The 21,450-nt window shown below is 50.8% G+C and overlaps 1 protein-coding gene across 6 annotated transcripts in view; it reads right to left on the bottom strand.

The window, feature by feature from the left end:
• The window catches only part of MYH14 (myosin heavy chain 14), a 107,196-nt gene that overhangs the window by 14,019 nt on the left and 71,727 nt on the right, over positions 1-21,450 (bottom strand). For all 6 annotated transcript variants that reach the window (XM_003316544.5, XM_003316543.6, XM_063802108.1 and 3 more), the window contains 12 exons: positions 20,321-20,533; positions 19,623-19,767; positions 18,231-18,437; positions 16,388-16,492; positions 16,146-16,298; positions 14,687-14,935; positions 9,821-10,033; positions 6,856-7,068; positions 5,461-5,622; positions 4,111-4,239; positions 2,727-2,815; positions 2,361-2,484 (listed from right to left, as the gene is read on the bottom strand). In XM_003316544.5, the coding sequence (XP_003316592.2) occupies positions 2,361-2,484; positions 2,727-2,815; positions 4,111-4,239; positions 5,461-5,622; positions 6,856-7,068; positions 9,821-10,033; positions 14,687-14,935; positions 16,146-16,298; positions 16,388-16,492; positions 18,231-18,437; positions 19,623-19,767; positions 20,321-20,533 (2,002 nt within the window). The remainder of the gene's footprint in view (positions 1-2,360; positions 2,485-2,726; positions 2,816-4,110; positions 4,240-5,460; positions 5,623-6,855; positions 7,069-9,820; positions 10,034-14,686; positions 14,936-16,145; positions 16,299-16,387; positions 16,493-18,230; positions 18,438-19,622; positions 19,768-20,320; positions 20,534-21,450) is intronic.

Genomic DNA, 21,450 nt, shown 5'->3' with positions numbered 1-21,450 from the left:
CGCCTCCTGGGTTCAAGCAATTCTCTGCCCCAGCCTCCCGAGTAGCTGGATAACAGGTGCCTGCCACCACGCCTGGCTAGTTTTTGTACTTTTAGTAGAGACGGGGTTTCACCATGTTGGCCAGGCTGGTCTTGAACTCCTGACCTCATGATCTACCCGCCTCAGCCTCCCAAAGTGCTAGGATTATAGGCATGAGCCACTGCGCCTGGCTTAAACTATTTTTTAAACATAATTTATCACTTTTCTTTTTGAGACAGGGTCTCACTATGTTGCCCAGGCTGGAGTGCAGTGGTGCAATCATGGCTCACTGCAGCTTCGACCTCCCTGGGCTCAGGTGATCCTCCCAACTCAGCCTCCTGGGTAGCTGGGACTATAGGTGTGCACCACCACACCCAGCTAATTTTTTAATTTTGTGTAGGGATGGAGTTTTGCCATGTCATCCAAGCTGGTCTTGAGCTCCTACGCTAAAAGCAATCCACCAAAAGTGCTGGGATTCCAGGCGTGACCCACTGCGCCCCACTAAACGTAATTTCTTTTCTCTTTTTATTTCACATATATTTTTTGTAGAGATGGGGTCTCACTGTGTTGCCCAGGCTGGTCTCAAACACCTGGGCTCAAGCGATCCTTCCACCTTGGCCTCCCAAAGTGCTGAGATTACAGGCATGAGCCACCATACCTGGCCTGTTTTTTTTTGTTTTGTTTTTTTGTTTTTTGTTTTGAGATGGAGTCTTGCTCTGTCGCCCAGGCTGGAGTGCAGTGGTGCAATCTCGGCTCACTGCAAGCTCTGCCTCCTGGGTTCACGCCATTCTCCTGCCTCAGCCTCCCGAGTAGCTGGGACTACAGGTACACGCCACCATGCCCGGCTAATTTTTTGTATTTTTAGTAGAGACGGGGTTTCACTGTGTTAGCCAGGATGGTCTTGATCTCCTGACCTCGTGATCTGCCCGCCTTGGCCTCCCAAAGTGCTGGGATTACAGGCGTGAGCCACCGCGCCCGGCCACACCTGGCCTGTTTTTTTTAAAAAAAAAAAACTTAATCTCTTCTCTAGGACAACTATATCAAGGTTCTTTGGTGCTGAGTACCCTGATGTCAAGGACGTAGTAGATGACATAGTATCCCATCTTTGATCATTTACTTTATCCCACATTATAAACTCAATGTCTCAGAAAAACAATGCTAATACTATCACCATCAATTAATTAAAGTAGGTTAAAACATTTTGCATATTTTCCCCATTCTCTCCATTTAAAAAGTAGTCTTACTACACATAACTGTTGAGCATATAATTATTACCTTTTTTTTTTTGAGACAGGGTCTCACTCTGTCATCCAGTCACCCAGGCTGGAGTGCAGTGACACAATCATAGCTCACTGCAGCCTCAATCTCCCAGGCTGAAGCGATCCTCCCTCCTCAGCCCCCCAGGTAGTTGGACTACAGGCATGCACCACTGCACCTGGCTAATTTTTAAATATTTTGTAGAGAAAATTGGAGAATCAGGAGAATCGCTTGAACCTGGGAGGCAGAGGTTGCAGTGAGCCGAGATCGCACCACTGCACTCCAGCTTGGGCAACAGAGGGAGACTCCACCTCAAAAAAAAAAAAAAAAAAAAAAAAAAAGAAAAAAATTAATGAAGAATGCAGACATTGGTTTGTCCTTGGAAATCCCATCGCTCTGTTGTCTTCTTGGCAAACTCTTACACTTCCTTTAAGATCTCTCAAGGCATCACCTCCACCAGGAAGCCTTCTCTGATGGCCTCTATCCTCCAGGCTAGGTTGGTAGTCCCTTCTAGGTTCCCACAGTGCCCGTGTTTCCTCCATTTTCACTTGTATCTCTGTATTGGGATGGTCTATTTCCTCCTTTAGACTAAGACGTGTTTGAGGGCGGAGGCTTAGTATTATCCATCTCCAGGTCCCCAGCATAACCTGGAATAGGATCTGGGCCACCGGAATCCTCAGAAAATATTTATAAATAAATATGCAAAGGAAAACATGCTTTTCTCCCTCTGCTGAACTCCAACTTATGCTTTAAAACCCCCAGCCAAATGTCTCTTTTTCCAAATGTTTTCTTATGACTCCTGCAGAAAGTCTTTTCTCTCTCTCTACTGGGCCCAGGAGACTTCCATGATCACACTTGCTGGCCCATGTCTGTTTCCCCACATAATACATCTTTGGATCTAGCCCTGAAGAAACCCCTCAGAAATACAAGTGAATCATGCCTTTCAACCCTTTTAAGAACTCCTATTCAACCTTCAAAACCCAACTCAAATATCCCCTTTCTATATTTGTTGAATAAGAGGACTGAAGGTTACGGTCCCAGGTCAATGGGGACTGAGGCTGGTGGGGGCGGTCAATCACGCTCACCTGCAGGAGCAGCTTGCGGTAGCGGTCATTGAGCAGCTCCGAGTTGCTCTGCTCCTCCTCCAGCTCTTCCTCCAACTGCCCCAGGCGCCCCTCCAGCTGACGCTTCTCCTCCAGAATGGCTGCCCTAGGGAGACAGGAAGGCATGGGGATGAAAGGACAGGATGGTCAGAGGAGGGTGCCTTGCCTCACACTACAGGACCCTGTGGTTAGCCCCACGCATCTCCCCAGCCTCACACCCCAGGGGCCCCGAGGTTAACCCCGCCCACCTCCCAGCTTCCTGTCCCAGAGCCCAGCCACCTCCAGCCTACCCCAGCTTCACCTCCTGCAGACGCAGTACCTCAGCCTTCAGACCCTTGGGGCACTTACTTGCTAAGGTTGCCATTGGCCACCTCATCTGCCATCTCATCCCGGTCCTGCTGGGCCTGCCGCCGAGCACGGTCCGAGGCGGCCAGTTCCTGTGATGACGGAGGGGCGGCCGGTGGGTGTGAGGAGAAGCAATCTGGGCACGGGTCTCACCCCTTTCTCTGTCCCTCACACCTCAAGTCTCTTGGCTTTTTTCTCATGCTGTCCCTGGGTAACCCTGGAATGAGCTTCAACCTACAGATGTCTCCTAAATCTGTCTCCTGAGCCCCTGACCTGTGCTCACCTCTTGCAGCCCAACCCCCAGGCCCCTCACCCTCTCCACCTTTTACTGCACACAGGTCCTCCTCTCAAACCTGCCTCTCCTCCAGGGTCCCCCAATCACCGGGCCAGACCCCCAGTGCTCTCCTCCCCTCCTCCAGCCCCCCTCACCATAGCCTTCTCCCTCCTGCCTTCTGACTGCCTTCTCCGTCCTCTGCATCCCCTTGGCCCTGGCTCAGGGTTCTCTCTCTCTTTCTCAATCTCTCTCTCTCCCCCCTCTCCCACTCCCCCTCCCACAGCCTTTGTGACTCCAATCTCCCCACTCCAGTTCAACTGCTACAGAGCTGACCCTGCCCATCCTCTGTTCTGGATCTTTCCATGGCTCCCTAGTGCCCTAAGACAAAATCCCTGCTCTTAGGCTGGCATTGCAGGCCACATGGTAAACCACACCCACCTCCCGAGCCTTACACCCTGGGACCCTGTGGTCAGCCCCGCCCACCTCCCCAGCTTCACATCCAGGGACCCTGTGGTTAGCCCTGCCCACCTTCCCAGCTTCACATCCAGGGACCCTGTGGTTAGCCCCGCCCACCTCCCCGCTTCACATCCAGGGACCCTGTGGTTAGCCCCGCCCACCTCCCCAGCTTCACACCCCAGGGACCCTGTGGTTAGCCCCGCCCACCTTCCCAGCTTCACATCCAGGGACCCTGTGGTTAGCCCCGCCCACCTCCCCGCTTCACATCCAGGGACCCTGTGGTTAGCCCCGCCCACTTCCCCAGCTTCACACCCCAGGGACCCTGTGGTTAGCCCCGCCCACCTTCCCAGCTTCACATCCAGGGACCCTGTGGTTAGCCCCGCCCACCTCCCCCGCTTCACATCCAGGGACCCTGTGGTTAGCCCCGCCCACCTCCCCAGCTTCACACCCCAGGGACCCTGTGGTTAGCCCCGCCCACCTTCCCAGCTTCACATCCAGGGACCCTGTGGTTAGCCCCGCCCACTTCCCTAGGCTCACACCGAGGGACCCTGTGGTTAGCCCTGCCCACCTCCCCAGCCTCACACCCCAGGGGCCTCGAGGTTAGCCTTGCCCACCTCCCAGCTTCCTGTCCCAGGGCCCAGCCTACCCCAGCCTCACCTCCTGCAGCCGCAGCACCTCAGCCTCCAGGCCCTTGAGGCGCTTTTCACTTTCCCGATTCTGGGAGAAGATCTCCTCCCGGGAGGTGCGTGTCTCCTCCACCTCCCGCCATAGCTCCTTCATCTGGGCCTGGGTGGAACGGAACAGGTAGATGGGCTCAGCCTGGCCACACAGCACAGGGAACTCCTCCACCCCCTTGCCAGACCGACGGGGCTCCTCAGCTCCCGTGAACAAGCAGGGAACTCTCCGAACCCTGCAGACCTGGGCTCCTGTGTATAAAGCCACTTGCTGTGTGACCCTGAGCCAGCCTCTCGCACTCTGGTCCTCAAGGGAGGAGGTTGACCTGGCTGAGAACTAGAAGGCAGCTGGAAGCCTGATGGAGCCTGGCTTCAAGTTAGATAGACATGGGTTTGAATTACAACTTGGCCATATCCTTGCTGGGTGACTGTGAGCCAGCCACTGCCCCTCTCTGAGCCTCAGTTTGCCTACTGTTGATTTATTTATTTTATTTCTATCTTTACTTTTTTGAGACAGTCTCGCTCTGTCACCCAGGCTGGAGTGCAGTGGTGGGATCTCAACTCACTGCAACCACTGCCTCCCGGATTCAAGCAATTCTCCTGCCTCAGCCTCCTGAATAGCTGAGACTACAGGTGCGTGCCACCATGCCTGGCTAATTTTTGTATTTTTAGTAGAAACGGGGTTTCACCATATTGGCCAGGCTGGTATTGAACTCCTGACCTCAGGTGATCTGCCCATCTTGGCCTCCCAAAGTGCTGGGATTACAGGTGTGAGCCACTGTGTCTGGCCAAAAAACCATATGGTATTTTCACTTCAAAAACAAAACCATGGGGGCGGGTGGATCACTTGAGGCCAAGAGATCGAGACCAGCCTGGCCAACATGGCAAAACCTTGTCTCTACTAAAAATACAAAAATTATGGCGCACGCCTGTAATCCCAGCTACTCAGGAGGCTGAGGCTGGAGAACTGCTCGAACCTGGGAGGCGGAGGTTGCTGTGAGCTGAGATCACGTCACTGCACTCCAGCCTGGGTGACAGAATGAGACTGTCTCAAAAAAAAAAAAACAAACCAACTGAACAAACAAACAAAGAAACAAACAAAAAAATGGGGAAATTTGACTTAAAAGTGCAGCATTTTAAATGAAAGAAATGTAAAATAGAAGAAGGAAGCCAGCCTCTGGGGCATGGATGTTTATAAAGGTGCTGACCCATGCGGATGCTGCCTGTGGGTTGAGAGCGAGGGGTCCGAGCTAGCCTTAGACCCTGGAGTGATGGTTGGGGCTTGAAGACACCAAAGCCTCCCCTCCCTGGCACAGCTCACGCCCGCTCTTACCTGCATCTTGCGAAGCTGCTTCACCGCCTCCTCCTTGCCCTGGCCGGCAGAGGCCATCTGAGCCTTCAGCTCCTCCAGCTCTCCCTCCAGCTTCTTGCGGGCAGCCACGGCCAGAGTGCGCTGCTTCCGCTCCTCATCCCGCTCCACCTCTGCATCTCTCAGCTGGAGAAGAGGTCAGGAGGGACCGGGTCAGGCACAGGAAGCCCAGCCTCCCTCTGTGTGCTAGGGACATGGATGTCTGCCCTGGAGCTCCTGCCCAGGCTGCAAGCCCCGTTCCTCTCACTCCGACTCTCCTTACTTGGTCCCCTCTCTATCCCTACTGCCCCAGCTCAGTCCCCCATCTCACCTAAGCCTCCTTTCTAGCCTCTCATCTCTCCCCTCCAGCCCATTCCAACACGTCTCCAGAGCTGATCCTGCTCATAGCCCTCCCATGGTTCCCCAGTGCCCCCAGGGCCAAGTCTTGGACACTCAGCCATGTCTAAGTCAAAGGGGCTAGTAGAGACAAAACCCCGCGGAGACCCCTGGCCTTAGGTCACCTGTTCACCTCTCTTCCCTGCCTCCCCAGCTTCTAGCACCCTCCACCCCAAGTCTGTTGCCTACATGGCTCCAGAGGGGTCTTTCTGACACCCAGAGCTGTCCCTGCCCCTCACCACCTAGTAGAGGGAAGACATGGGAAGTTCCTGGAGTGAACAAGTAATGAATGAACGATGCAGAGAGGGAGAGAGCAACGGAACAAACAAGGAAGCGAGGGAGCGATGACTGACTGGATTGGGGAGGGATGTGGATGGAGGGGAGGGCGGATGAGCAGGTCAGTGAGTCAGTGACTAAGTGAGTCAGCAGGGGGTGCTGAGGGGCTGGGGTTGGGTAAATAGGGGAGGGGTTGGGTTGGGGAGAGGAGATGGGTTGGAAGGGAGTCACTGGGTGGATGGAGCAGTAGTTGGACACAACGCTGGTTGGGGGAGAGGCTGTATGTGGGTGGTTAGGGTAGTTGAATAGATGGGGTGGCAGATGGATGGGTGAATGGTTTGTGTGGTGGATGGAGGATGTATGACTGGGTACAGCAACAGGTCAACAGGATATGTGTGTGGGTTAATGGGTCATGGCAGGTTAATGGGTTGGGGAATAGGAAGATGGTTTTGTGGGAGGAAGATGGTTTGGCTGGCACGAGACTGGCAGAAATACTGAGTGGCAGGCAGGTGGGGAGACACCGAGTGGCAGGTGGGTGGGGAGACACTGAGCGGTGGAAGGGTTGGGGAGATACTGAGTGGTCGGCGGGTGGAGGAGACAGAGTGGTGGGTGGGTCGGGGAGACCCCTTGCTGCCCTTCTTGCTGCCTGTACACACCATGGCATACCCCAGCTGGACTGGCACCCTATGGCCTTCTGTGTGACAATACCTGCTTGGCCAGCTGCCTCCGCCTCTCTTCACCAGCCTCATCACGGCCCTGCAGGTCACGCTCATGCTGAGTCTTGAGAGCCTGCACAGTCACCTCCAGACGCAGCTTGGCATCCTCGGCCGCTGTCAGCTCATCCTCCAGTTCTGTCACCTGTGCTCGCAGATCATTGGCTGCCTGTTCTGCTACCCGGCAGGCTCGTTCCAGCTCATGCACCTGGTGGGGAGAGTAGCTGCTGGGTACCTGGGTCACTGAGGCAGAGGAGGTTAGGAGCCTAGCTAGAGTAGGGGAAGATTTGATGGAGGATGGGGAGGTGGCAAGTCAGTGTGCCCATCCTAGTTTGTTCATTCATCCATTCAAAATCTGCTGATCGGCTCCTTCCTAGGTGTCTCATTCAGCATCATCCCAAAATGTATTTCATGAATAACTGATGCTTCATAATTCTATTTTCTGAAGCCCTTCAGAGTCCAATACAAGCGTCTGTTAGGTCAGCTGACTCTCACTCATGGCGGATTATTCCCTCTGAGTTTTGTAATTTTGCACTGTGAGCTCACTCACTGGGAATTCATCTTTGGGAATCCTGTGCGAATGGGTTGAAGGCACGTAGCTCCAGGGTCATCAGTGCTGGTGTTTGCCAGACTCCCCAGGGTGTCACCTACCCACTATCTACTTCTATTGGGTTTTCTGTTTGGGAGGGTCCCTGATCTTTCAGGGAGGTATGAATTAAACCCCCAAATGCTGTGAAAATAGAGCTGGGCTTATGAATTTTCAGAGACTCCCCCTTCACCCCTCTCCTTACTTAACTGTCACCTCCTCAAGGAAGCCTCTCTTGACCCATCAGGGCCTCTCTGCTACCCATGCTCCTGGCACTGGGGCCCCTCTCCTACCTAGCCCTAGTCACAGTGGTCATTTGACATTTGCTTAGGTGGCTTTTTGTGCAACACCCGCCTCCCGCACTGAACTGTGAGTTCCACAGAGCAAGGCCTATGTCTGTGGATCGCCACTGTCCACATGATGTTCATTACAATTCTGGTCACTGACAGTATCTACTTTCGGTCCGTGGAATGGGCCCTCTAGCCTCCCTTCCTATTTGGTACTGGCCAATTTATTTTGTTTACTTGAAGGGATCAGACTTTCTCCCATCAACATCCTGTTTCCCACAAGGGCCTTTGGAGTCACTACAAATAACCTGACATTTTCCCCAAGGGACGGACCTTAAGGGCTCAAGTATGAGCTGGGTTTTAGCTCAATTATCCCTAGGGCTGCAGGCCAGGTCTGTGTCAGGGAGAGAGGGGTTCTCTCCAGGCCTGGCTAAAAGCAAAATCGGATCAACGTCTAAGTGCGTGGAGAAGATAAAGCCCTCACCCATTGGACTCCTAGAAGCACGTTGTTGGGAAAATAAAGAAATAAGGACGTCAAGACGGCATCTATTCAGGAGCTCAACAAATTCTGCCAGTGCCTCCCATCATTAGTGAGGGTGGCCTGTGTCCCTGGGTGTGATCCATAAATGTATTTAGAGGATGAATGAAGGAAGGATGGAGTGGAGGATGTGGCGGGTCATTTTGACCATTCGGAAGGCTGGGACACTGGCTGGGTGAGGGGAGCCTGGGAGAAGCCTTGGGGCACCACCCTACAGGCCCTGGAGGGATATACGAGTTAAGGGAAGACAGAGGCTTGGTGGGAGAGTCTGTGTGTGCTCAGTGGAATTGGTGGCAGGCAAAGTGGGAGTCCTCACACTGTGTGTGTGCGTGTGTGTGTGTGTGTGTGTTATGTATGTATGCACGCACCTAGTCATGTCTGGGGAGTGGTTCTCAGGCTGTGTGTTGTAGTAAATTCTCTTCGTGTTCTCTCTCTGAGTATTCGTACATATGTGTGGTGAGTAGTTTTCTCATGCTGTATGTGTACATATGCACATGAATATGTGTATTTAATGTATTTAATGTAAAATTCTCAGTGAGGTGCAATGGCTCATTGTAATCCCAATGCTTAGGGAGGCTGAAGTGGGAGGATTGTTTGAGCCTAGGAGTTCAGGACCAGCCTGGGCAACACAGCAAGACCCCATCTCCACAAAAAATGTAAAAAACAGCCAGGTATGGTGGAATGCACCTGTAGTCTCTGCTACTCGGGAGACTGAGGCAGGAGGACTGCTTGAGCCTAGGAGACTGAGGTTGCAATGTGCCATGATTGCACCCCTGCCCTCCAGCCTGGGCAACAGAGCAAGACCCTATCTCAAAAATAAAACAAAACAAAAAACAAACAAAAACAAGTTAATAGAAGATTCTCCTTACATCCCGTGTACACAAATGTGAGCATGTGTGCTTTGTGAGCAGCTCTTGTATTCTGTGTGTGAACACATGTGCTGGATGGAAGATTCTCCTCACGTTCTGTGAATGTCTACATGAAGACCTGCCTCTGGTGAATGGCTCTCCTTACTTTCTATGCGTGTGCATTAGCACAGTGTTTGGTGGAGATTCTCTTCACACTGTGTGTGTGTATATGGACGCAAATGTTTGCTGAACAGTCCTCCTCTTGTTCTCTTTTTTTTTTGAGACAGTCTCGCTCTGTCACCCAGGCTGGAGTGCAGTGGAATGATCTCGGCTCACTGAAACCTCTCCCTCCTGAATTCAAGCGATTCTCCTGCTTCAGCCTCCCAAGTAGCTGGGGTTACAGGCATGTGCCACCATGCCTGGCTAATTTTTGTATTTTTAGTAGAGACAGGGTTTCACCACGTTGGCCAGGCTGGTCTCGAGCTCCTGACCTCAGGTGATCCGCCCACCTTGGCCTCCCAAAGTGCTGGAGTGCTGGGATTATAGAAGTGAGCCACCATGCCCAGCCCTCTTGTTCTGTTTGTGCATGAATATATGACTTTGATGGCTGGTTGTTTTTCATGTTCTATGTGTGAAAGCATACATGCATGTACGTGTCTCCCCTCACCCAGTGTGTCCCGGGGAGCGGGGGCCCTGCTCACGCTCTTGCCGACGTCATCCTTGCTGCTCAGCAGTGCCTCCAGCTCAGCCCGCAGGGCCCGGTTCTGCCGCTCCAGCTCCTCACGTGCCTCCTGCTCCTCCTCCAGTGCCCGTGTCAGTGACAGGGCCCGAGCCTCACGCTCCCGGCCCTCTGCCTCGGCCCGCTCACGTTCCTCCACTGCCCGAAGTACAGCTGCCTTCTCCTCTGCCAGAAGCTTCCAGTTTGAGGGAGATGGGGTAGGGGGAAATAGATTAGCTGAAAGGAGTGTACAAGGGAACAGGAAGAGGGAGCAGCCAGGAACAGAGAAAGAGAGAGAAAGAGACAGACAAAGGCAGAGACACAAGAGGGAGGTAGAGGGATTAAAGTTGCAACCGTGTCCCAAACCAGCTTAATTCCTGAATGGATCAAACTGATCAGTCCCTAACTCTATATGTTCAACAGAAGAAAGGGTATTCCTTCCTCTTAAGAGTGGCAGTAGAAAAAATACATATATATATATTTTTAAATGGACTTCAACCTTTACTGTTTTTTTTAAGACACAGTAATTGGCAAATAAACTTATAAAACATGCAAAAAAGAAAAGAGAACAGAACTCATAGTTAAGAGAAAAATCAGTCCATACAAATAGACCAACAGATGACCTACATATTAGAATGTGCACACAAGGACTTCATGATAAGTTTCAGAATGAGACAGATACAATGGGTGAAGAGGCAGTTATTTGAGGAGGGATTTGAAACTGTAAAATAGAACCACATAGAAATGCCAGAACTGAAAAATGAAATATCTGAAATAAAAAAGTCATTGGATGAAATTAGTAGCCGACTGGACACATCAGGAGAATCAGTAAACTTGAAAGCAGGTCAATAGAAACTATCCAAACAGAGCAAAGAAAGAAAGAAGATTGTAACAGAAATTAATGGAACTTTAACAACCTGCAAAAAGTACCAAGCAGTCATACATACAAGCATTTGGAGTCCTAGAAGGGTAAAGAAAAAGTAAAGAAAGAAGTAAAACTGCCTTTGTTCACAGAAAACATGATCATCTATGTAGAAAATCCAACAAAATATATAAAAACTATATTAGCACTAATAAGTGAGTTTAGCCAAGATTGTAGGACACAAGATCAATATACAAAAATCTATTGTTTCTATATACTAGCAATCAAAAATGGAAATGAAAGCAACATCACTTAAAATAGCCATAAAACCATGAAATACTTAGAAATACATCTGGCAGCAGATGTGAAAGATGTACATTGAAAACTAAAAAACATTTCTAAGGTATTTCAATGGACATATATACCCTCTTCCTCGGTGAGAAAACTCAATATTGTTATGATGTCAATTCTTCCAAAACCGTTGTATAGATTCAACACAGTTCCAAATCGGAAGGCTTTTTGTTTTGGGGTAGAAATTGACAAACTGATTCTAAAATACATATGGAAATGCAAAGGAACTAGAAGAGGCAAAATAACTTCAAATAAGAAGAAAAGGCTGGTGCAGTGGCTTATGCTTGTAATTCCAGCATTTTGGGAGGCTGAGGCGGGCAGATCGCCTGAAGTCAGGAGTTCGAGACCACCTGGCCAACATGGTGAAACCCCGTCTCTACTAAAAATACAAAAATTAGCCAGGTGTGGTGGCACACACCTGTAATCCAAGCCACTCGGGAGGCTGAGGTGGGAGAATTGCTTGAACCCGGGAAGCAGAAGTTGCAGCAAGCCAAGATCACGCCACTGCACTCCAGCCTGGGCAAAAAAAAAAAAAAAAAAAAAAGAAGAAGAAGAAAAAGAAGGAGGAGAAGAAGAAGAAGAAAAATGATTTTCAATAGATATGCAAAAACAAGTCAGTGGAGAGCAGTGTTGGAATACTTGGATATTTATATTCACAAAAATTAACATGGAGCCATGATAGCATCATATATAAAAATTAACTCAGAATAAATCACAGACCTAAATGTAAACTTGAAACTGGAAGACTGCCAGAAAAAAAAAAAAACAGGATAGGCTGGGTGCAGTGGCTCATGCCCGTAATCCCAGCACTTTTGGAGGCCGAGGCAGGTAGATCACAAGGTCAGGAGTTTGAGACTAGCCTGGCCAACATAGTGAAACCCTGTCTCTACTAAAAATAAAAAATAAAATAAAAAAAATAAAAATAAAAAAATTAGCCGGGTGTGGCGGCATGTGCCTGTAATCCCAGCTACTTGGGAGGCTGAGACAGGAGGAATCGTTTGACCCCAGGAGGCAGAGGTTACAGTAAGCCAAGATCATGCCACTGCACTCCAGCCCGGGCAACAGTGCAAGACTCCGTCTCAAAAAACAAAAACAAAAACAAAACAAACAAACAAAAAGAAAACAAGAAAAAAACCGGGATAAAACCTTTGTGACCTTGAGTTAGGCAAAAATTTCTTATACACAATACTAAAAGCACAATCCATAAAACAACAAATTGATAAATTGGACAAAATTAAAAACTTCTGTTCTTTGAAAGACTCTTAACAGAATGGAAAGAAAAGCCACAGACTGGACAAAAATATTTGCAAAGCATATATCTAATAAAGAACTTGCATTTAGAATATATAAATAACTTTATTTTCTTTCTTTTTTTTTTTTTTTGTTTTTTTTTTTGTTTGTTTTTTTGAGACAGAGTTTCACTCTTGTTGCCCAGGCTGGAGTGCAATGGCATGATCTCGGCTCACCACAACCTCCGCCTCCCAGGTTCAAGCGATTCTCCTGCCTCAGCCTCCCAAGTAGCTGGGATTACAGGCATGCACCACCATGCCTACCTAATTTTGTATTTTTAGTAGAGACGAGGTTTCTCCATGTTGGTCAGGCTGGTCTCAAACTCCCAACCTCAGGTGATCCGCCTGCCTTGGCCTCCCAAAGTGCTGGGATTACCAGGCATGAGCCACCGTGCCCGGCCCATAAAGAATTTTCAAAATTCAATAATAGTAAAACAAACAACCTAATTAACAAATATGCAAAAGATCTGAACAGAAGCTTCAGCAAATAAGATATATGGATGGCAAATAAGCATATGAAAAGATGCTCAACGTCACTGGTCATTAGGGAAATGTTAATTAAAACCACCTTTGAGAAAGACTAAGGTTTTATCCATAACTGGAAAAAAACTGCAAAAAAACCCAAATGTTCATCAAAAGGTTAATGAATATCAAAATGTGGCTGATCTATACCACAGGAATAATATTCAGCAGCAAAAATACATTATTGATACATTGAATACATTATTGATATGCAAAAATATGGATGGATCTCAGAATAATTATTTTGAGGCTGGGTGCAGTAGCTTACTCCTGTAATCCCAGCACTTCGGGAGGCTGAGGTGGGTGGATCACTTGAAGCCAGGAGTTCGAGACCAGCCTTGCCAAAATGGTGAAACCTCGTCTCTATTAAAAACACAAAAATTAGCCAGGCATGGTGGTGCACACCTGTAATCCCAGCTACTTGGGAGGCTGAGGCACGAAAATCGCTTGAACCCGAGAGGTGGAGGTTGCAGTGAGCTGAGATCGTGCCACTGCACTCTAGCCTTGGTGACACAGCGAGACTCTGTCTCAAAAAAAAAAAATTATTTTGAGTAAAATAAGCCCATCCCAAAAGAGATTTATGTGAAAATAATTTATATAAAATTCCAGAAGATGCCAAAAATAATAAAGCTTCAATGACCTGTGGAAGAGTATTATAATCAAATCATATGTATTTGGAGTCCAAGAAGAAGGGGAAGGAGAGAGAGTGGGAGATAAAAATATTTGAAGAAATAATGGCTGAAATTTTCCACATTTGAACAAAGACATCAACCCACAGCTACAGGAAGCACAGTGAATCTAAAGCAGGATAAATACAAAAAACCCACAGCTGGGCGTATCACAGTCAAACCACTAAGAACCAAACATAAAGAGAGAAATCGTAAGTCAGCTAGAAAAACATATTGCACCACCTACAGGGAAATGACAATTTTTAAAAAATTTTTTTAATTTTTAATTTTTTTTTTGAGATGGAGTCTTGCTCTGTCACCCAGGCCGGAGTGCAGTGGCACGATCTTGGCTCACTGCAACCTCCGCCTTTCCAGTTCAAGTGATTCTCCTGCCTCAGCCTCCCGAGTAGCTGGGATTACAGGCGCACACCGCCACGCCCAGCTAATTTTTTTGTATTTTAGTAGAGACGGGGTTTCACCGTGTTGCCCATGCTGGTCGTGAACTCCAGAGCTCAGGCAATCCGCCCGCCTTGGCCTCCCAAAGTGCTGGGATTACAGGCATGAGCCACAGTGCCCAGCCTCACACTGCATTTTCTAAATGAATAAAATAAAGCACAGAGAGGTTGAGCAATTTGCCCAAGCCACACAGCCATCAAGAGGCCGAATTGGGATCTGAACCTCAGGATTGCCTGATCTGAACTCTCTAAGGTTCTGTGATTTTTATTTCATCCTCAGGCTGCCAGATGCTTGGTATTATTGCCATTTTCCAGACGGGCGAACTGAAGCTGAGATGGAAAAAGCAACTTGCCTGAGGTACCCCGTGAATCAGCAGAAGTGAGATGAGTTATTTGATTTAATTCTCATAAGCAACCTCTGGGGTACTGAAGGTATTCGTATATTTTGTCATCCAAAAACCAGGGCAGCTCTGAAGGTAAAAGTGGGTGCTAGGAGGAATTATGCTGTGGCAAGAGGCATGAATCAGGACAGAGGGATGTCCTATTTTACAGAGGCCCAGAGCAAAGAAGGGTCTTGCTTCCTGGTCCACTACAACTGCCTAGTTGAGCCGTGACAGCACGGATTACTGGTTCCTCACAACGACCATGGGAAGCGTAGATGGACTTGCTGATTCCCCGGCTGGGTGAACTGAGGTGCCCCACCTGGTCAAACTTGCGCTGCTTCTTCTCCAGGGTGCTCACAAGCTGCCGCTGCTGCTCCAGGTCCATGGTGGCGTCGTCCAGCTCCTGCTGCAGCCGGCGGCGGCCCCGCTCCAGCCGATCCACGGTCTCTGTCTTTTCTGCCAGGCGCTGGGTCAGGGCCTCGGCCTCCCGGGCTGCCCGGCGCCGTGCCTCCTCCCCTGCCTCCAGTGCCCCTGCCTCCTCCTCCTGGCGCCGCCGCCACTCGGAAAGCTGAGGGGAGGAGAGAGAGGGTGGTTGGTGGTCACGGCCATGAGTGACCAAGGTGTAAGCTGGTGGTGCTCCATTTCCAGGATGAAGAGACTGAGGCCTGAAGAGGGAAAGGGGTCACTCTGCTGGGCTCTTCTGCCTCTGAGTGGTGTGAAGTTGTGAATACTATGAGCCCTAGTTCTTCCAGGGAATTAAAATTACTCCCTCCAAGATGCAGAGGTGAATCAGACCTGGAGTCTTTCCTGGGGAGCCCCTCGGCTGCTGGGGGAGACACAGAGTCACAGCCAGGGTGATAGGGGTTAAGGTAGCAGTATGGGAGCTATGGAGGTCCACAGGAAGTGCTCAGAATCTGTTTAGAACATTCAGGAGAAACTTCCTGAAGGAGGAGCATTTGAGATGGGTCTTGAAGTATGCATAGAAGTCTGCCAGTTGAAGGATATCTGCAGGCATGTACCATCACTCATTCATTCAATAGGCATTTCTCAAAGCCTACCATACATCAGGCCCTATATCAGGCTGTGCTACAGACCTGGATCTAACTCTGATGGGATTCTAGTTTGAAGGGGCTCTCAGTCTGGTGGGGAGACTCATGGGCAGAGACAGTCCCAGCCCAAGGTGACTGGAGTTGGGACAGAGGAGAAAGAGAAGACGGGTCAGGAAACTTCCCACAGGGGAGCCTAATGCTAAGTCTGGAAAAATAAAAGGTTTTTTTCAAATAAAATAGGAAAGCAGAGATAGAGATGAAAACAGCTAAAGGCAGAGGAAGGACCAGAGATTGCAGGGCCTCAATGCCTGACTGAGAGGCATGGACTTTGTCTAGGAGTACTGGGGAGGCGTGGGAGAGCTGTGAGCAGAGGAGGGACAGGGTCAGCTCCAGGTAAAGAAAGAAGCTTCTGGGGCTGTGCAGGGGATGAGCTGTTAGGGGAGGGGCTGGAGGCCCAGAGGCCAAGAGGAGGATCTAGATGGGAGAGGACGGCACTGGAGCTGGGGCTGAGCTGGAGCTAGGACAAGGGATGAGGCTGAGAGTCAGGGGTCAGGACAGCCAGGGCTGGGCATGGGCTGTGGGGGGTAAGGGGGAGTCAGAGATGAGAAAGGCACCCATGGGTCTGGCCTATGAGAAGGTGGGCAGCGTGGCCATCCCTGAGCTGGGGAACCCAGGAGGAGCAGTGAGGGGGGCTGTGCCTCCCTGAAGGTCTTACGTAGGGCTGCTCACCTGGGCCTGGGCGGTCTGCAGTTCACGGCCCGCCCGTTCCCTGGCAGCTGCCTCCTCCTCCAGCTGCTCACGCAGCCCAGCTGCCTCAGCCTCCATGGCTCGCACCCGGGACCCCAAGGCCAATTTCGCCCTGGTCTCCTCCTGCAGCAGCTCCTGTAAATGGAGGAGACGGCAATGTCAGGTGTGGCTGGGAGGACAAGGAGGGGAGGGTGACAGTGGAGCCGAAGGGCAGGCAGGGTCACCTGGGCATCGTGCAGCTGGGCTTCTGTGCTGCTCAGCTCCTTGCTAAGACGGATGGTTTTGGACTCAGCCTCGTTCAGCGCCCCAGACACATTCTCCAGTTCAGCCTGCAGGGAAGGGACGGGAATGAAGCCCTCCAATCGTGGCTTCCACCCAGTGACCCCATCTGCCTCAACTCTCTACCACACTGGCGGGAATGTGAAATGTTACAGCTGCCGTGGAAAACAGTCTGGCAGATCCACAGATGCTTAAACATAGGGTTCCCACATGACCCAACAATTCCGCTCCTAGGTGCATACCCAAAAGAAATGAAGACATAGGCCTATGCAGAAACTCGTACCGGAATGTTCTTAGTGGCATTACTCACCATCGCCAAGAGGCGGGAACAGCCCCAATGTCCATCAATAAACGAATGGATAAACAAATGTGGAATGGCCATACAACGGGCATTATTCGGCAATAGAAAGGTATATGGATCTATTGCATGCTGTTGTTTTTTGGGGTTTTTTTGAGACAGAGTTTCACTCTTGTTGCCCAGGCTAGAGCGCAATGGTGCAATCTCGGCTCACTGCAACCTCCGCATCCCAGGTGCAAGTGATTCTCCTGCCTTAGCCTCCCAAGTAGCTAGGATTACAGGCATGTGCCACCACACCCGGCTAATTTTGTATTTTTAGTAGAGACGAAGTTTCACCATGTTGGTAAGGCAGCTGGTCTTGAACTCCTGACCTCAGGTGACCCACCCGCCTCCGCTGCCAAAGTGCTGGGATTACAGGCATGAGCCACTGCACCCAGCTGGTGTTTTAAAAATTAAAAAATAAAAAAGGAATTATGCTACAAGCTGCAACACAGATGAATCTTGAAACCGTTATGTTAAGTAAAAGAAGGCAGCCACAAAGGCCACCCATATATAGTAGGATTCCATTTATATAAGATCTCCAGAATGGGAGATCAGTAAAGACAGAAAGGAGATTAGTGGTTCCCTGGGTGGGGTGGGGGAGAAGTGGGGGATGATAGCTAAAGGGTATAGGATTTCTTTTTGGGATAATGAAAATGGTCCAAAATTAGATTATGGTGATGGCCACACCACTCTGTGAATATACCAAAATCCATTGAATTGCACACCTTAAATGAGTGAATTATTATTATTATTATTTGAGATAGAGTTTCACTCTCGTTGCCCAGGCTGGAATGCAATGGCGCGATCTCAGCTCATCACAACCTCTGCCTCCCGGGTTCAAGTGATTCTCCTGCCTCAGCCTCTTGAGTAGCTGGGATTACAGGCATGCGCCACCACGCCCGGCTAATTTTGTATTTTTTTTTTTTAGTAGAGACGGGGTTTCTCCATGTTGGTCAGGCTGGTCTCGAACTTCCGACTTCAGGTGATCTGCCCGCCTCGGCCTCCCAAAGTACTGGGTATTATTATTATTATTTTGAGACAGGATCTCACTTTGTTGCTCAGGCTAGAGTGCAGTGGCACAATCATAGCTCATTGCAGCCTCGAGCTCCCAGGCTCAAGGGATCCTCCTTCCTCAGTCCCCTGAGTAGCTGGGACTACAGGCACATGCCAGCATACCTGGCTAATTAAAAAATTTTGTTTTCTGAAGATGGGGTCTCACTATGTTGCCCAGGCTGGTCTCGAACTCCTGGGCTCAAGCAATCCTCCTGCCTTGGCCTCCCAAGTGCTAGAATTACAGACATGAGCCACTGTGCCCAGACTTGTACATGATTACATGGAAGAGCCAAACGAGACAATTGGTTTGATATGGACCAAATAGAAGCCCAGAGAGGGCAGGCATGTCACCAGGGTCACACAGCAGAAACCTCTGCCCTGCCCACCCCACTTACCTGGGCTCGCTGCAGCTTCTCAGCAGCCTCCGCTCGTGCCCTCTCCCCATCACCAGCCCGGCCCTGCACCTCCTGCAGCTGTAACTCCAGGCGGCGCCTCCGCTGCTCACCCTCCTGACGTGCAGTCTGCAGGCTGCTCAGTTCTGCCCGCAGCTCGGACACCTCGGCCTCCAGGGCCAGCCGGGTCTTCTCCCACGCACCTTTGCCCTGGTGTGGGAAGGAGATGAGCAAAGATCTATGAGGCCTTTCCTGGACCAGGCCAGGCACACTCCCATCTCAGGGCCTTTGCACTGGCTGTTCCCTCTGCCTGGAACACACTTCTCCCAGTGAACAAATAGCTCACCCCTCACTCCCAATTTTTTTTTTTTTTTTTTTTGAGACAGTGCTTCAGTCTTGTTGCCCAAGCTGGAGTGCAAAGGCACGATCTCTGCTCACTGCAACCTCCGCCTCCCAGGTTCAAGTGATTCTCCTGTCTCAGACTCCCAAGTAGCTAGGATTACAGGCGCCCACCACCACGCCCGGCTAATTTTTTGTGTTTTTAGTAGAGACGGGGTTTTGCCATGTTGGCCAGGCTGGTCTTGAACTCCTGACCTCAGGTGATCCACCCACCTCAGCCTCCCACAGTGCTGGGATTACAGCCATAAGCCACCACGTCTGGCCCATTTTTGTTTGTTTGTTTGTTTTTTGAGACAGAGTCTTGCTCTGTCACCCAGGCTGGAGTGGAATGGTACAATCTTGACTCACTGCAACCTCTGCTTCTTGGGTTCAAGTGATTCTCCTGCCTCAGCCTCTCAAGTAGCTGGGACTATAGGCGTGTGTGCCACCACGCCCAGCTAGTTTTTGTATTTTTAGTAGAGATGGGGTTTCACCATGTTGCCCAGGCTGGTCTCGAACTCCTGGCCTCAAGTGATCTGCCTGCCTCAGCCTCCCAAAGTTACAGGCATGAGCCACCATGCCCGGCCACTCCCTCAGTTTTTTACCCTGATGTCACCTTCTCGCAGAATACCTCCACAGCCTCTCTACTTAAAAACTCACCCGCCTTAGAATTCTGATCCCTTTTTCCTGTTCATTATGGCCCCATAGCACTTATCACCCCAATATAAACTGAAAGTGTTTATATTGTTTACTCTCTGCCTCTCTCACTAAAAGGAAAGCTCCACAAGGGAAGGCAGTGCTGGTTGTTGGGTTCATGGCTGGTTCCCCAGCAATGCTCCTGGAACATAGTCCACACCCCATTAATGCTTGCTGAATGAAAGATGCACATGAATGCGTGAGGAAAGGGGCCCAGGGAGATGAGCTGGCCTAGAACCAGCCAGCGGTACCTCCTCCAACCCCGCGTCCTGCCCTGCCCTCCCCGTGGCCCCTCTGCCCTGTCCCCCTGCCCCAACCCACCCTCCGGGCCTGCTCCAGCTGCTCCGCCAGCTCCCCCAGGGCCTGGCCGTGGCGCTGCCTCAGCTCCTGCACTGCCGCCTCGTGGATGCGAGTCTCCTCCTCCAGAGTCTTCTTCAGCTCCGTCACCTCCTGTTCCCTCTTGGACCTTTATTGGGGGAAAGGAGAGAGGAAGGGAATTTCAGAGCAGAGGAAGGCAGGGGCTTTGGGGGAGCTGGTTGTTTCTCCTTTTCATGTTTCCTTAAAATATGAGGGCCTCATGTTATGCTCCCCAGGAGATCTGGGTGGTGATGCTGTGGAAGGAGTGTGACTTTAAGGGTGAACTCCTATTCACCTTTCAAAACCCTTTTCCAAAAGGCCCTTCCTCAGGAAAGTCTTCCTGGATCTCCCATAGACTTGATTTAGGGGTCTTCACTTATCACCCACAGTGCCCCGTGTTACTCCGCTAAAGCACCCCTTGTTCTGGGTTGAGATTGTCTTTGCCTGAATGTGCCTCCCCTGAGACTGGAAGTTCCCAAGGGTAACACCTGGGTCCGACCCATCTCTGTCCCCAGCTTGACCCAGGCCGGACCTAGAGCCGGTGGTTCATGAACAACTGTACAATAAGTAAGCCTCTGTATAGACAGAGACTTTGCACCTAAGTCCTTCCCCCAGCCCTGTATGTGCACAGGCTGTGACAGCGGCCTGCCACCGGGCCTCACCGGAGCTCCTGCTGTGCGTTGGTGGAGTCCAGCGTGTCCTCCAGCTCGCCCCGCAGCGCCTCCAGCTCCTCGCCCAGGTCCCGGCGCTGCTTCTCCGCCTTGGTCCTGGCCACACGCTCAGACTCCAGGTCCTCCTGGGCCTCGGCCAGGGCTGCTTGAGCCTCCCGCAGGGATTTCAGCAGCTGGGCCCGGGCCCCACCCTCGTCTTCTGCCCTGGGGGTGACAAGAACCATGGAGTTGGTACAGGGGCAGGCAAGGGCGAGGCAATGATTTCTGGGGACTGAGAGGCTGGATGTGGGCTTTGGGAGTGGCCAGTCCCAGGTTAGAATCCTCTCTCTGCCACTGGGCACTTGGCTCCAGTACTAACTTAAGTTTTCTGAGACAGGGTCTCGCTCTGCTGCCCATGCTGGAGTGCAGTGCTGCAGTCACGGCTCACTGCAGCCTCAAATTCCTGGGCTCAAGTGATCCTCCTACCACAGCATCCCGTGTAGCTGAGACCACAGGTGCGGTCCACTATGCCTGGCTAATTTTTTTTCCCCAAAGAGACAGGGTCTGCCTATGTTGCCTAGGGCTGGTCTCGAACTCCTGGCCTCAAGTCATCCTCCCACCTCGGCCTTACAAAGTGCTGGGATTGCAGGAGTGAGCCACTTCGCCCAGCCTGACTCATTTCGAACCTCAGTTTTCTTAGCTGTAAAGTAGGAATGACAGCAACAGTAATCGTAGGAGACACTTAGTAAGTTCCTGCCTCATGCCAGTGCTTTACTTGTATCACCTCATTTAACGTTCCTGCCAAATGAGGAAACTGAGGTCCAGCGCGGAGAAAGCACTTGCCGAGGTTACCCGGTCCGTGAGTGGCTGGGTTGGCCCGGAGTCCCTCCTTACAGCTCTCACAGGGATGTGGCTTCCTGTCCCTTCACGCAGCGTCATTGCAAAGAGAAGCTGGATCTGGGGGCAGCACCAACTGGGACCTGGGGGTTAATGGTTCAGGAGCCACACAGGCCTGGCTTAGTATCCTCTCCTGGCCCCCTGCTCCGACAAGTGACTTAAGAAGGGCAGGGTCCTGATTTGTGGGAGGACATGACGATGAACACTCCCCTTTACCAGGGTTGCTGGGGAGATAGCGATAAAAA

Source organism: Pan troglodytes, chromosome 20, assembly GCF_028858775.2.
Source record: "Pan troglodytes isolate AG18354 chromosome 20, NHGRI_mPanTro3-v2.0_pri, whole genome shotgun sequence".
NCBI lineage: Eukaryota > Metazoa > Chordata > Mammalia > Primates > Hominidae > Pan > Pan troglodytes.
Note: the sequence above shows the minus strand (reverse complement) of the source record. Positions and strands in the feature narration are given on the sequence as shown.